The sequence below is a fragment of the Urocampus carinirostris genome, chromosome 1 (assembly GCF_059441175.1).
Source record: "Urocampus carinirostris isolate Australia breed hairy pipefish chromosome 1, RoL_Ucar_1.0, whole genome shotgun sequence".
Lineage (NCBI taxonomy): Eukaryota > Metazoa > Chordata > Actinopteri > Syngnathiformes > Syngnathidae > Urocampus > Urocampus carinirostris.
Genome location: NC_142349.1, coordinates 49,823,771 through 49,838,440, shown reverse-complemented (window position 1 = coordinate 49,838,440; position 14,670 = coordinate 49,823,771). Strand labels below are relative to the sequence as shown.

Here is a 14,670-nt window from a genome sequence, read left to right as displayed (position 1 = left end):
GGTTGTCAGTCCGTCAGCGAACCTCTGTTGTTACAAGGTAAGCATTTTTTACCCTGACGCCCGGCTGCCCCATTTTTGCACCCGTTTTTCCACCTGTCCGTTCCTGATCTCCCCGTTTGTCTCTGGCTACGACCTGTTTTTGATCCCGACCAAGTTTGCTCTCCCGTCCCGGCTATCGACCTGTCTTTCCGTCCTTGACACCGCCGTCTCCCGCTACGGTAGATCCACTTCCGTATTCGGATCACGATCCGATTGCATGAGCGGCTTGCTTACCGCATCCAGCGAGCACCGGATCGCAAGCGCTGCCCTTTCTCTTTCTCTCAATAAACTTGTGGTTAACGCTACGCATTTGGGTCCTGATTCCGTTCCGGTTGTGACAGTTCCACCTCCCTATGTATAATGAACTCAAATATCTTCCGTCGCAAGCCTGAAATTAAAGGAATAGAAAATTGCCTTTAAATGAACACAATATTAAAGTATGCGCTGTTGGGGTTGTCCTTAAACAGTAGAAATTTGAATATTTTCTCTATTAAGTATGTGTTAACAATACCTAACTGATTTCAAAGATCCCTTATGCTTTATTTTCCACAGTCCCTGTCTGCTTTTATCTTACTTTTAGCAAGGCTGTCCGGTTTGGAACACATTTGGTAGGAAGAATGGCGGGGCGGAGGGAAGTGCTGGAGTACCGTTAGGCTCATCCCCACGTTTTTCTTTCTTTATTTGTTAGTGTTGCAAGAAAATAGGCCTTCTTCTGGGACAATCCAATCGCCAAACCAAACCCCCAAAAAGATTAAAAAACGAAGAGTTTAATCAACCGTGTCTAAGAAATGCATGTAGTTGCACGCACATGGAGGACAAGCTGACGAGGCTGCAATGATGAAATTAAATGAAATGATCTGCATTTATATAGCGCTTTTCAAGTCAATGACTTCCCAAAGCGCAAGCATTGTGCTTCACATTTCCCAATAGCGGCCGTGATCTGTGCAGCCATGTAAGGCGCTAACCTGCTTATTGGGGGTAATTGGGGGTTCACTGTCTTACCCAAGGACACTTCGACATGTAACACGGACAAGCCGGGATTCGAACTGGGATCCCTTAATCCTAAAACGATCGCTCTACCTCCTGAGCTACTGCCGCCCGTCAAGAAGATGATGGCAGCAAGTAAAGTTTCAAATTTTGTAGAGCTCCTTTGAGGAAAATATTTTGTTTAAAAAATAATCAGAAAGATGTGAATCTTAGTACTAATGGTATCAGTTTGTGGTATCCGCATAGTTTATCACTTTAGATATGCGTATTACTATTGGTCTGAAAAGTGTGATCATGAATATTCCTACTTAATATAATAATAATAATAATATTTTAAACCTGAATGGCCCTTACGTGTGGTATGTTTTTAGCCATTCCATTTCAGCAGTGCTGTTAACAAGACACCTCTTTGCTGTGTGTCAAACATAAACCACATTTTTATTCCCCTTTAAAGGCCTGTCAGAATTGTGTAATTATAAATTGGTGTAATTTACCAGGTTAAACTCAATAAGGCTATAATGCTGCTCAGTTTATTTTACCATAGGAAGCCTACAAGCCATAGCAGGACGATCACACAGATGAAATTGATCCTGGTGTACTTGAGTCAGAGAAGTATCAGTGTTCAATTAACCTGATATGCTTGTTTTGGCAGTTTTGCAGAAAACCTACATGCAAGCACTGGGAGGAATTTTAAAGGGAACGATTTTCAAATCCTTATTTTTAGGACTGTGTGACAGAACTAATGACCGCTTTATTCTGTTTGATTTGTTTCATTTCTACCCTTTTACTGTAACGTACTTTACTTTTTATTTCACATGTTTATGTTTTTTGTGGTTTTATTTTTATGTTTTTATCGTTTCAGTGGTTCCTCATGGGTCGGGGGGGGCGTCGATGATAGGGTGTGGTTCAATGGCTGAAAATCCTGAGGCCAACTGCTGCCGATGTTATCAGTGAGAATGAACCTCCCTCTGGTCTCTTTCCTCACATGGTTAGTCCGTGCCTTGAACATTGACAGATGTAATATCACCCAGAGTAAGAATATTACTAGATCATCTATTTTCCATCTTCGCAACATCGCTAAAATTCACCCTATGCTGTCCCAGTCGGATGCGGAGATTATAACTCATGTTTTGTTACCTCCCGTCTCGATTACTCTAATTCACTACTCTCCGGTCTCCCAAAGTTCAAAATCAAGAGCCTTCAGCTGGTACAAAATGCTGCAGCAAGGCTTTTTAATTAAGACAAGAAAGTTTGATCACATTACCCAGATTTTAGCTAACCTGCATTGGCTCCCTGTTAGCTTAAGATGTAATTTTATGGTTCTGTTGGTCGTATATAAAACATGCAAGGACTTGCTCCCTCATATATGTCAGATTTAATTTCCTCCTGTGTCCCGGTACGGAGCCTTTGCTCTGAAAATGCTGGTCTACTAGTGATCCCAAGAGCCAAGAAGAGATCCGCAGGTTCGAGAGCGTTCTCCATTTGGGCCCCGGTGCTATGGAATGCTCTTTCCCCTGAGATTTGATCTGCAACCTCAGTGGAAATGTTTAAATCTAAGCTTAAAACACACTTCTATTCTATAGCATATAAATAACCTATATTTTATGTTGACAATATCTGTGTAGTATTTGTTATTGCAACATCCATTGCAGCCTGGTCATTCTGTAAGGGGATTACCTTCTCAATGTTTCTTCATTTTCCTCATGTTGAGGTTTTTGAATTTTTCCTTGCCCTCAGGTATGTTTAGATCAGGGGATTGTGTAATAATGTGGTTTGCAATAATCTGTGGCGTGTGCAGCCCTTTGAGACTCTTTGTGGTTAAGGGCTGTACAAATAAACATGACTTGACTTGTCATAATCGTATTTTCTTTCTACAGGTATTACTTTTTTTTTTTTTTTTATGTAACGTAACCCTTTTTTGTGTGTGCATTAAGTGTTTCGGGTTGTTGGATGGGGACAAAGCAGGGTTTTTTTAATCGTCTTATCATACACTGAACATTTTGATACAGCACTTTTCAGGCAATTTGATTTGATTTGTCCCCTGTGATGGTAGATTATTTCATAAACATGGTAAACATTTTCAAGACTGGCAGCATGGCGGTTGGGTGGTTAGTGCGCAGCCCCATAGTGCAGAGGTCCAGGGTTCAATTCCAGCTAGGTCCCCGCGCACTGTTTGCATGTTCTCCCCGTTCCTATGTGGGTTTCCTCCAGGCCCCCGGTTTCTCCCACATTTCAAAAACATGCATGTCAGGTTAATTGGCCACTCCAAATTGTCCCTAGCTGTGAATAGGCGTGTGAGTTGTCTGTCCTTGTGTGCCCAGGGGACTGTCCGACATCCAGTATAGGGTGTCCACTTCCATTAGAAAGCTGGGATGAGCTCCAGCACCCTGCGACCTTCGTGAAGATAAGCGGCACAGAAAATGAAATAGATCTTCATGGCTAAATGCATTGTTGTACAATATCAATTTGTACAATATTGTTGACACGACACATTACTCTATTAATGCATTGATTGGAACAGTAGTGGGCCTACATTGTTTGTTTTTTAATTGTACTTAACCCTTTTTTCTGTGGCAAATAAGAATCTTACGCACTTCCTGTCACACGCCCCCGTTAAAGGACCAACCAGGATAATCATCAGTTATTTAAAAGATATTTAATTAAAAAATTTGAAGGGTAACCTTCCTGATAAAAAAAACTATTTGTGAATGCATTTAATTATAATAATTAGTTCGCGTACAGAAGTTGACCAACTACTCAATGTTACGTCGTGTTTGTGCAATTACGTCATCCGTCACGCTGTCACCAAACCAAAGTGGAATCAGGACAGACGTCTTTTCTTCAGAAGACAGGTAAATGAATCGCTGCGTTAATTTATTGAATGTTAAACATCTTTTAAACTTTCAGGAATGTAGATAAACAATATTAATATAATAAAACAATATTTAAAAAAGGTCTTGGCTCTGTTGTTGATAGCAAAGCTAATGCTGTTGGCTAAACTAACATGCTAGCCGAGCTAGCTGAGCTTGTTTGTTTTGAGTTCGTTAGTTATTAGACATTTAAGGTAATAACGTATTTTAAATGCATCTGACTGCATTCGTTTTGTAAATTTTACAGTGTTTAGGGTTAGTACGTAGCCCCTACTCAACATAACAGGTTGTGTAACTACACGTCCAAGGTTATGTCACTGACGCCTTCACTTTACCTTTCCTGATGTTGTTTTACTGATTTACTTCTTAGACATTGAAATCTCTTATCATGGCACTGAGGAACGTTTGTCGCTTTCTGGCTCAACCTCAGAAATGTGCCCTGCTTTCGATTACTCGAGCTCAGGGAACTGCAGCAGCTGCTCGGTGGGGTAAGTCATCGAAAAAACACCAGATTTCAGCACAGTTTGATGAATCTCTATTTTCATGTTTGCATGGTCATGCAGGGTTGTGTCTGAAATAAGTACCATCAATTATTTGTATTGTGAAATCATTCTGGAACATAATGCTGCAGTGATTTTTTTAAGTTGAGGAATGCTGATGTAATTATTACTTTTAATGATTGACTTTGTTTTGATTTTTGCTTTGTTTTTTTTGTTTTTAGATGCAGAAAAGATCGAAAAGAGTAAAGCGAGTAACGGTAACTATCATTATATTAGATGGAAAATACAAATTAATAATTAAAGGTTGATTCCTGCGTCGTCTTTATTTCAAAACCGAACAACAGCTAAAGTTCAGTTCAACTGGCGTGATGCTCTGGACCTGGAAGGCTTGCTGACAGAAGAGGAGGTCATGATCAGAGACTCTTTTAGAACTTACTGCCAAGAAAAACTGATGCCACGAATCATTTTAGCCAACAGAAATGAAGGTAAAAGTCAACACTATGTAAATCTTGAGGGCTATTTTATATTTATCACACTCCCACCAATGAGTTTGACTTGTTATCTTTAACACTGATTGTTGTTGTGTAATTAGAATATTGTTTGCTCTTAAACCAGATTTTCTCCTTTATAGACCTAGGGTGTTGAATTAAAAACATATTCTATGAGTGATTTCCATATTTTTAAATGTGACAGTAGTTTTGAACTCATCATTGTTTTTTTAACCAGTGTGCCATATGAAATTGTCTAATTTTATCATCGCAAAAAAGGCACCACATTGTTTGGTATCTTTGCTATATTCCACTGATCAGCTAAACAATTAACATCCGTATCAGCATAGGTGGCAGCAACTTACGGGTACTTTTATTTGTTTTCATATACTAATTGTCTGCTCATAAGGTAATAAAAGAAAATGTATTTAGGAACTTATTTTGTTTTATGAAGTTGGTTTAGATTGCACTCAAAATATTAAATAATCAAATCATGCACATTATTTTGGTACTTTACTGATTTTGATTGTTATTTTAGTTGAAATGTAATCTTTGCTAATTTCAAATATTTTGTTACTTTCGGGATAGCACTGAAAAAAAATATATTTCTTAAAGTTGCACATGATTTTGTGTATTTTATTATTGTTATTTTTTAACGAAATTTAAAGGGAGAGAGTCTCACAGGTTTTGCCCATTTTGTTATTTGTCATTCTTCTTTAAAAACAAGATAGAACATAGTAAAACACGATGAACTGGTAATTATATATATATATATATATATATATATATATATATATTTATGTGTGTGTATAATACTTATTCTTATTCTAAATTCCAAAATCATAGCAAAATTAACCAAATTTCTTAACAATTTAGGCAACATAATAATTAAAATTTGAGATTTTGTCTGAAAAAAAGTGTGCCTTGGCTCAAAAAAGGTTGTCAAGCACTGAATTATTTAATTGGGATATATCATCATGTTACTATTCAATGAAATAGAAATAATTTCATGTTCAAAACACAAACCAAACCACCCTTTGTTTCAGTGTTCCACAGAGAAATCGTTTCCGAGATGGGCGAGCTAGGTGTACTTGGCCCAACCATTAAAGGTCAGTGTCAACACACAGTCTACCTGCTACTCCTATTTTGCGTATACAAAATTAACACCCCCAATCACACATTTTAGTCATCAAGACTTGTTTTTGGAGAATGATTTATTTAAATTTGAATCCACCCAGTCACCATTATTTGTTTCTAATATTGTCCTTGGTGTAAAGGTTATGGCTGCGCGGGGACAAGTTACGTGGCCTACGGTTTGATCGCCCGAGAGGTAGAAAGCGTGGACAGTGGCTACCGTTCAGTCATGAGTGTGCAGTCCTCACTGGTCATGCATCCTATTAATGCTTATGGCACTGAGGAGCAGAAGCAGAAGTACTTGCCCAAGTTGGGTAAGTAGAGCAGTATCAACAATAAAGCATTGTTATTTCCCCTGATGATTTTGCTCTTATTTATTTGTAATCCGAGTACTTTAAATTCCAGACTACAAGTCGCTACTTTTTTCCTATATTTTGAAAGCTGCTGCTTTAAAACGGTGCGTCTTGTTCTTTTTTTCCTCCATGAATCTCTCCAGCTTAGAACTGGTGCAGACCAGGGAATGCGGCTGTCTTATTAAATAAAAAGCATTGTGATTTCTCCCAAGTGCTCTGAATGTCAAGTGAAGAGGCCCAATGAAGCACAGTTAAATGGTGCAAGTAACCATGACACCCATGACCGTTAGCCAAATGCCTCGCCAGCAATTAATGATGCGCACGAATGGATGAACGAGATTCGCACTGTCCCGATGGAATAAGATCGCGGTCCTGGCACAATCAGCAGGGGGAGTTCTAAGAAAAGTAACACATTGTGTCACAATTGAGACAGTCTGTCTGCAGCTGTCAATCTCAATCAACTAGTGCAGCAGTCAATATCAATGAAATTGAACATATACATAGAAGTACATCAAACAAATGCTTGGAATCTTTCTAACAAGTATTGTCTCCTGATTGAATATTTCAGTGTGACAGTGGAGGACTCATACCGGATATGTTTTTCTATATATAAGAAAGTTTTCGGCCCAATAGGAAAAATATACCCGATATTTAGTGACCTGCCGCCACACTAAAACATTAAATCAGCCAAAACTACTTCTTCGAAAGATTTCAAACATTTATGTATAATGATTTTGTCGCACTCATGCGTATATGTGAATGCCAATTAATTAATATTGACTGCTGCGCTACTTAAGTATGGTTGACATCTTCGGACAGAGTCCGCAAAGGAGTGTCTTAATCCCGGCGCAATGTCTTACTTTTCATATTTTAAAAAAATAAAAATAAAAATGAAAGAAATGAACGTGAATTAGATCATTTCTATGGCTGATAAAGCCTGCAGCCTAAAATCTGGTGTAGCCTGTACAAAAACAAAGTTGAGTTTCTTACTTATAATTGGCACTCAGGTGCGCGCTCTGTAGTCCTTAATTTATGGTAGTCAGGAAATGCCACAAAGTGAATGCACATTGAGGGGGGGAAATAATTGTAATTTTTGTCTGTTTAGCTCGTGGGGAGATAATAGGTTGCTTTGGCCTGACGGAGCCAAATCACGGCAGCGATCCAAGCAGCATGGAGACCAGAGCAAAGTACAACCCGTCCAGCGGCACTTACTCCCTTACTGGTTCAAAGACATGGTGAGTTCTCCCGTTATGTTGATAAGCTAAAAACATTTTGGGGGGTAAATGTCTCTGTGACATTGTAGTAGATCACATCAAACTTCACTCACGTCACCCAAAATGTAAAATGATATATTTAAGATTGCTGGCAACAGCTATATTAACATCTGTGCAATGTGTAACACCAAATTATGAAGGTAGATGTTAAAGGAGTCAAGTCATGTTTATTTGTATAGCCCTTAATCACAAAGAGTCTCAAAGGGCCTCACAGATCAAAGACTATTGCAAACTATTATTACGGACTATTATTTGACACCATCCCCTGATCTAAAACCTACATGAGGGCAAATAATACACAGATATTGTCAACATGAAATATAGGTTATTCATATGCTATAGAATAGACGTGTGTTTTAAGCTCAGATTTAAACATTTCCACTGAGGTTGCAGATCAAATCTCTATTCCACAGCACCGGGGCCCAAATGGAGAACACTCTCGGACCTGCGGATCTCTTCTTGGCTCTTGCGATCACTAGTAGAAGGAGCTGTTCATAACTTGGAACTTTTTTACCCACTGCCGCCATCACTTAGCTTGTGTTATAATTGAGTCCTCTGTCAAGTCCCATTATGTCGCACGCGCAAGTACATGCATTTCTTAGAAGCGCTTGAATACACTTTTTTCATCTTTCTTGTGGTTTGGGTTTTTGTTAGGACTGCACTTGAAACAGGCCTCTTTTTACTCTCGACTTACAAATATAAAAAAAACTATTTAAAAAAAACGTGCAGTGGCGTGACGTCACTTCAGCATCTCTCCATTTACTTTTAACTTTTAAAGGACACCTCAAACGGCGCAACCCACCTTTAAATTGAGATGAAATTACAGAAGAGCTGAATACAATGATTATTGTTTCGACTTGATATTCTTACACAACATCTGCACTTTTTCAATAGTAAAGTCCAAGTAGTTTATGGTCTGGGTTTTATTCTTAATCTATTTGCACTCTGCGTTAAAATAAAGTCAAAATAACTGGCGGCAGTTCGACACCAATTGTGTAATTTGTCCACACGGTGGCAGTCTTTACATTTGGATTAGTGCATTAAACTCACTGCATATTGCTGCATGTGAGCATGTGATCGTAATAATTACCTCACAGACGTTACACAGCCCTGGTTAATTACCTTAATATATTTTAAATATGTAACCTAACATTTCAGTTAGGTTAACAAGATACTCTAAATTGTCTACAGATGGGGTTGCAAATTGGGGCACTGGTATCCCTGAGGGGTGGTGGGTAGATAGATCCCTTAACCACGACACAGGTCGTAGGGGCACCATTTTCTGTGGTGTGTCTTGGGCGCCCATCCCTGTCCAGGCCAACATAATCTAGAAAAGCGTAAGACCACTTTTTAGCTGTTCAAGCAATAATCATACATAATGAACTATCTTAGTCCTTTTTTAACCGGCTGCGAAAATAAATTTCTACATTTTACCACTTTTGAGTAAATATTGATTGATTATTTGGATTTTTATGAAGATGCTAATTTTCTGGGATTAAACATGAATGTTTTTTATGTAAGGATGTATTTTTACATCTGTTTAGATGTAATGCATTTTTGACATCACAAATATCCAAACATTTTATTTTTCCCATAAATCATCACAAAGGACTCCCAAAAACATACTTTGATTGCAAAGTAACCTTGAGTTCAAAGAAGAGGACAACACACTTACGCTTACTTTTTTATTTTGTTTTAAATATTTGTGGCTGTCTAATGCAATGCTGGTACTTAGGGCTAGACTTCTTCATGCCAAATCAACACAAAGGGAGTGCCCTGGGGACAAGAAGATTGTTTTCTGGACTAACAAAGAGCGGATCGAAACAGGTCCTGCCATGAAGTGGTCATTTATCATACAGAAATCTTTATTAGATCCATGAGAAGCTGCATGGGCAAACAGTTTTACTCCATTATTTTTTGTTTCTTGATTTTTTTTCCCCCACTTCCTTGGCACCAAAGACTGATTGCATGCAGATGTCTTTTCATGTCGGTGTCATCTAATGAGTATCAAGGGGCCATACAAGATTTGGTTAAACCAAGAATATACCTTCACAAAACAAATGAATAGAAGTCAATGTTTCAAAGTTTCTCCCATCTACAGGATCACTAACTCCCCCGTGGCAGACATTGCAGTCGTGTGGGCTAAATGCGACGATGGCAGGATCCGCGGCTTCATACTGGAGCGCGGCATGAAAGGCTTCTCTACTCCCAAGATCGAGGGAAAGTTCTCCTTGAGAGCGTCCGCCACCGGCATGATCGTCATGGATGAGGTGGAGGTTCCTGAGGAGAACTTGCTTCCCAATGTATCCGGCCTTGGGGTAAGTAGAGGAAGAACTGAGAAGATTCAACAGCTAGAGAGGGGCCTATTTGGGGAATCTTTTCAACAGGCCGTAACACAGACCGTTTAAAGTAGCGGAACAGAATTTGGAACGTTTTTACCTGCGGCCGCCACCTCTGGCGGTATGTACATGTGTACATATTCGAGCCCGATCAAAAAATGAAACATACCTGGGATGTTGGACAGAGCACAAAAATGAAGCCCTAAAGAAGGATTTGTATGGTCACAAATACAACAGAGATTCTGAATTGCCTAACCAAACATGTATTGATCTGGTCAATCGATGAATTTGTCATCCAGTGCTACCTGATAAAAATTTTGAACTGTGGATACGTTCGGGTAACGAGCAGAATTGATATTGAGTTACAAGGCCAGTTGGAATTAAGCACGCACACTTATTGGATAGCTCCTCCCGAAAATACAAAGTAATTGCTATTTTGTTATGAAATCCCTTTCTTTTTTTCTTTTTTTTTTTTTTACGTCATTTTTGCTCTGTGAGTGCACCAAAAGTATTCATGCACCGGTAATTGCAGTGCTGGAATACATACCGTATTATTTTACTCCAAACGATCGTTTCTGTACTGCACACAGCTGAACTGTACACAACTACCAATGTTACTTTAAAAGGCAACATCTTCGTCTTTTTTTCTAACGTGTAATGTTTAAAATATTTCACCTTTCACCAAATGCACGGCAATTAATAACCATCGATCATACACCCACGGAAAGAAACCAATAATATTGCGGGTACAAGCATGACGTCACTCTTCACTCCTCCCCTCTCCCCCTATTCCTCCATCGTAATGTGTACTGCAGCGAACAGCTTTGCTGAAAATAAGATCAAAGCAGATAATTAATTGAAAAAAAATGCATAAGGGCTCTTTGAACTCAGTTGGGCATTGTTAACACATATATTTCACTTTTACCTCAAACGACGCACCCAACCTTTAATATCTGACAATATTTTTATGGGTTGGCACTAGTTTGTACTGTTTTCTAAGATTACAATAATAATATCAACACTGATAACAGTTATAATATTAAAAAGTATTTCCAACATAAATAAGAACAAGAGTAAGTGTGAATCCATTTTGTAATGTGCAATATTTAGGTCTCCTCGAAACATTCCAACCTCACAGGACAGGCATAACTGGGCCTACTCACAGCATTAAACCCTATATTAACATCTAAATCAGAATTTCCCATTGAGTCACTTGCAAAGTAATCCAAAATACTAACGCACCAGATATACCAGTCCGTGTTGCGGTGTTTGGGGATCTCTGCTCTATGATTTGCATTTTTTTGTCAAGGTTTTCTGTGAGTTTGTGATCTGACCAATTTAGATTTACAATAAAGTACTTGTTCTGGACCCCCCGGTTAAGAATGTCTCCACTAAGAGATGTAAACATTCCAGGGTCCATTTGGTTGCCTGAACAACGCTCGCTACGGCATCGCATGGGGAGCTCTCGGGGCGGCAGAGTTCTGTTTTCATGCAGCTCGCCAGTACACACTCGACAGGTCAGGAGTCATTTCCAGGGTCTGGCTTTTTTGACGTCAGTTGTGATGTCAGCATTGTGTTCTTGCTCTCCAAACCAGGATCCAGTTTGGAGTCCCGCTCGCACGCAATCAACTCATGCAGAAAAAGATGGCAGACATGTTGACCGAGATCACCATCGGCCTGCAGTCCTGTCTGCAGTTGGGAAGACTCATCGATGAGAAAAAGTAAGAAATGATTTTCTGCAAGAAGATACGTGGTCCTTCTTATACGAGCACCTCTCAGCACGAAAAATTTAGTGTACGAGTTTTTGGGAACAGAAATCTTCACGTATAAAAAGTGTTTTATGGCATACTCGATGTGCACTTATCAATTGTATATGTTTTTAGGTATGCAATCTTTGGTACACCTCCTTGCAAACCCCGCCCGCCCCTTGCACCACTCCCACATGTTGTTTACAGTCCTCATGATAAACTCTCACTCTATTTTGTCAATATCATTTTGTTTCTTATTACTGTGTTTTTATGTTTAATAGAATAGAATATAGAATAGAATATACCTTTATTGTCATTGTTACAAAATGGGTTGAACATATTGTGACAACGAAATTGGGCGTGGCACTCCAGTTTCACATTTAACAGTGAGGATAAAAGAAAACAAAGAAGATAATGGAACAAAGAAGATAAGGTTGTAATTTACACAATATAAAGGAACAAAGATGATAAAGGTATAATTTACACAATATTTACACAAGAATTATTGAAATGTGTTTTTAGTGCTTAAGAAGTTTTTTTTTATAGCTATTGAGGGTTCACTTGTATGATTTTGGGAAGACTACAGTTTTTAGTTGTTTCGTATCGGTAAAATTTGGTCGTGACGCGAGTAATTCTAAAAATGAGCTTAATTTGTTCCAGAATTGCGCTCATATGAAGGGGTACCACTGTATTTTGTAATGCGGGATTCGTAAGGCAAATATGTTGGTTTGTGCACAGAGCCGCCCCGGAGATGATCTCCATGCTGAAGAGAAACAGTTGCGGTAAAGCCCTGGACGTTGCCCGACAGGCAAGAGACATGCTGGGGGGGAACGGCATCGCCGATGAGTACCACGTCATCCGCCATGTCATGAACCTGGAGGCCGTCAACACATATGAAGGTGGGAACGCTCACAAAGTTCCCTTACGTACACAACTGGCCCCAAAAGAAAACGTTTTTTTGTTCAAAACAAATCATTTAAGAAAATCCAAAAGACTTACCTGGTAACTCGTGTTCTAACCATCTCCACCTCTTCTTAGGTACCCACGATATTCACGCCTTGATCCTGGGCAGAGCCATCACTGGGCTTCAGTCCTTCACAGTCGACAAATAAACCCCATTTCGTGTTGCTTCTTTCAAACAACCAGAGCAAAAAGACCCGAGACTGTACACATCAGTCCTGTAATTTGAACAGAGTTATTTTTGTAATTTGCTTTACATTTGATATTTGATGTCATCATTATGATAGAATGGCAACTTTGGATGTTAAATATAGGTTTGCCGCAGGTTACTGATGCAGCTCTCTAAATCCCAGCAATAGAATTGAGATGAATGTGTCGTCCCAGACATGACTTAGGATGCAGGAGCACTTTAACTGAGATGGTCATGTCCATGCATGATTTGCTCAAGGTCAAGTTGGTATCAGTACCTCTGAATTAAACATATTTAATGCTTTGTCAGATGTGTTCTTAGATCTTTTTGCTTCCTTTACAGACCTGTGCAAAGTTTTGATCAAGGGAACTTACTCTCAAAACAATAAATAACATTGTGATTCTGTGAAGATTGTTTTAGTTGTTCCAGAGGTTTCAAACGCACATGGGCACTAGTTACGATTATGTTTTTCTGTTACTGTGGGGAATGATCTATAATAGATGACTCAAAAATCAATGAAACCAATTAGAAGTGAATAATGTTATGTAACAATTGATGCGTAATGAGGCAGCATAGCGGCGTAGTTGTAAGCGCGTGTGCGGCACAGTTCTGAGTTTGTGAGATCAAACCTTCCTGTGTGGAGTTTGCATGTTCTCCCCGTGCTTGCGTGGGTTTCTTCCGGGCACTCCGGTTTCCTCCCACATTCCAAAAACATGCATGTCAGGTTAATTGGCCATTCCAAATTGTCCCTAGGTGTGACTGAGCGAGCGAGTTGTCTGTCACTGTGTACCCTACGACTGGTTGGCAACCAGTTCAGGGTGTCCCCTGCCCACTGCCTGAAGATAGCTGGGATGGGCTCCAGCACCCCCGTGACCCTACTGAGGGTAAGTGGTGCAGCTAATGGATGGATGATGTGTAATGCATGTTAAAGAGGGTTACCAACTCTAAAAAAACAAATTAAGGAAACACCTCAGAAGTTGTGACTTATGTTTCTCATTAGTATACTCGTTAAACTAAAGTTGACTATGATGCACATATTATGGATCTTTGAAATTGTTTTCTCATTCATGTGGCCCTTTAACAGTCATGAAAGTATTGTTACGGCATAAATGAATGAATTAGTATAAATGAATTATACTCTACTTTGTCACTGCATATATTGCATTGATTGTAAGGTGTCTTCATAACCATTACGTAACGTTCAGTTGTAAATGTTTGGTTTTTAATCTACATAGTTGTATATAGGACCATCTTCAGCAACCAGCACTCTAGTTTTCTAAGTACGTTGTGTTTGCTAATTCCGTTAGAAAGCTAATGGATGATGAGAAAACACTTGGGCACTTAAGTTAGCACAGCTGAAAACCGTTTAGCTGTTTGGAGAAAAAATAAAACAGACCTTCCTTTGAACTAGTCAAGTATATGGAGCATCACATCCGTGGGTGTGATTAAACTTTCAGAATGGCCAGAAAAAAAAAAGAACTTCTTTTCTACTTTTGTTCTAAAAAAGAAAGGCTACTCCTTCCGAGGAATTGTCAAGACACTAAAGATCTCCTAAGACTGTGTGTACTACTCCCTCCAAAGAACAGCACAAACAGGCTTTAACCAGAGTAGAACGAGAAGTGGGAGGAACACCCCAAGCACGAGGGCAAGTACACGAGTCTCTGAGAAATGGACACTTTACAGGTTTTCAACTAGCAACTTGGTTAAATGGGTGGTTGTGGAAATATTTTGGTGTCATTATTTTTGCACAAAAAGAACATCCGATGTTTCATGTTTTTATGATATTAC

General features: G+C 39.2%; 1 protein-coding gene across 2 annotated transcripts; it reads left to right on the top strand.

Moving 5' to 3' along the window:
• The first annotated feature begins 1,925 nt into the window (after positions 1-1,925).
• gcdhb (glutaryl-CoA dehydrogenase b) lies at positions 1,926-13,291 on the top strand. Of its 2 annotated transcripts, none has more exons than XM_088343645.1 (12): positions 1,926-2,014; positions 4,267-4,384; positions 4,618-4,653; positions 4,741-4,881; positions 5,931-5,993; positions 6,162-6,332; positions 7,477-7,606; positions 9,747-9,963; positions 11,398-11,501; positions 11,580-11,705; positions 12,471-12,631; positions 12,771-13,291. In XM_088343645.1, the coding sequence occupies exons 1-12, from the start codon at positions 2,012-2,014 to the stop codon at positions 12,842-12,844; spliced, it is 1,344 nt and encodes a 447-aa protein (XP_088199771.1). In that variant the 5' UTR covers positions 1,926-2,011; the 3' UTR covers positions 12,845-13,291. The 2 variants fall into 2 exon arrangements, with proteins under 2 accessions (XP_088199771.1, XP_088199762.1); XM_088343636.1 differs by lacking the exon at positions 1,926-2,014 and adding an exon at positions 3,715-3,878.
• The last annotated feature ends 1,379 nt before the right edge of the window (positions 13,292-14,670 follow it).

Excerpts from the sequence above, each read along its gene's own strand:
- gcdhb (XM_088343636.1), top strand. The coding sequence starts at position 3,735 with ATGCATTTAATTATAATAATTAGTTCGCGTACAGAAGTTGACCAACTA. Across the intron at positions 9,964-11,397 it reads CCAATGTATCCGGCCTTGGG|GGTCCATTTGGTTGCCTGAA; the intron begins GTAAGTAGAGGA and ends TAAACATTCCAG. Across the intron at positions 11,502-11,579 it reads CGCCAGTACACACTCGACAG|GATCCAGTTTGGAGTCCCGC; the intron begins GTCAGGAGTCAT and ends TCTCCAAACCAG.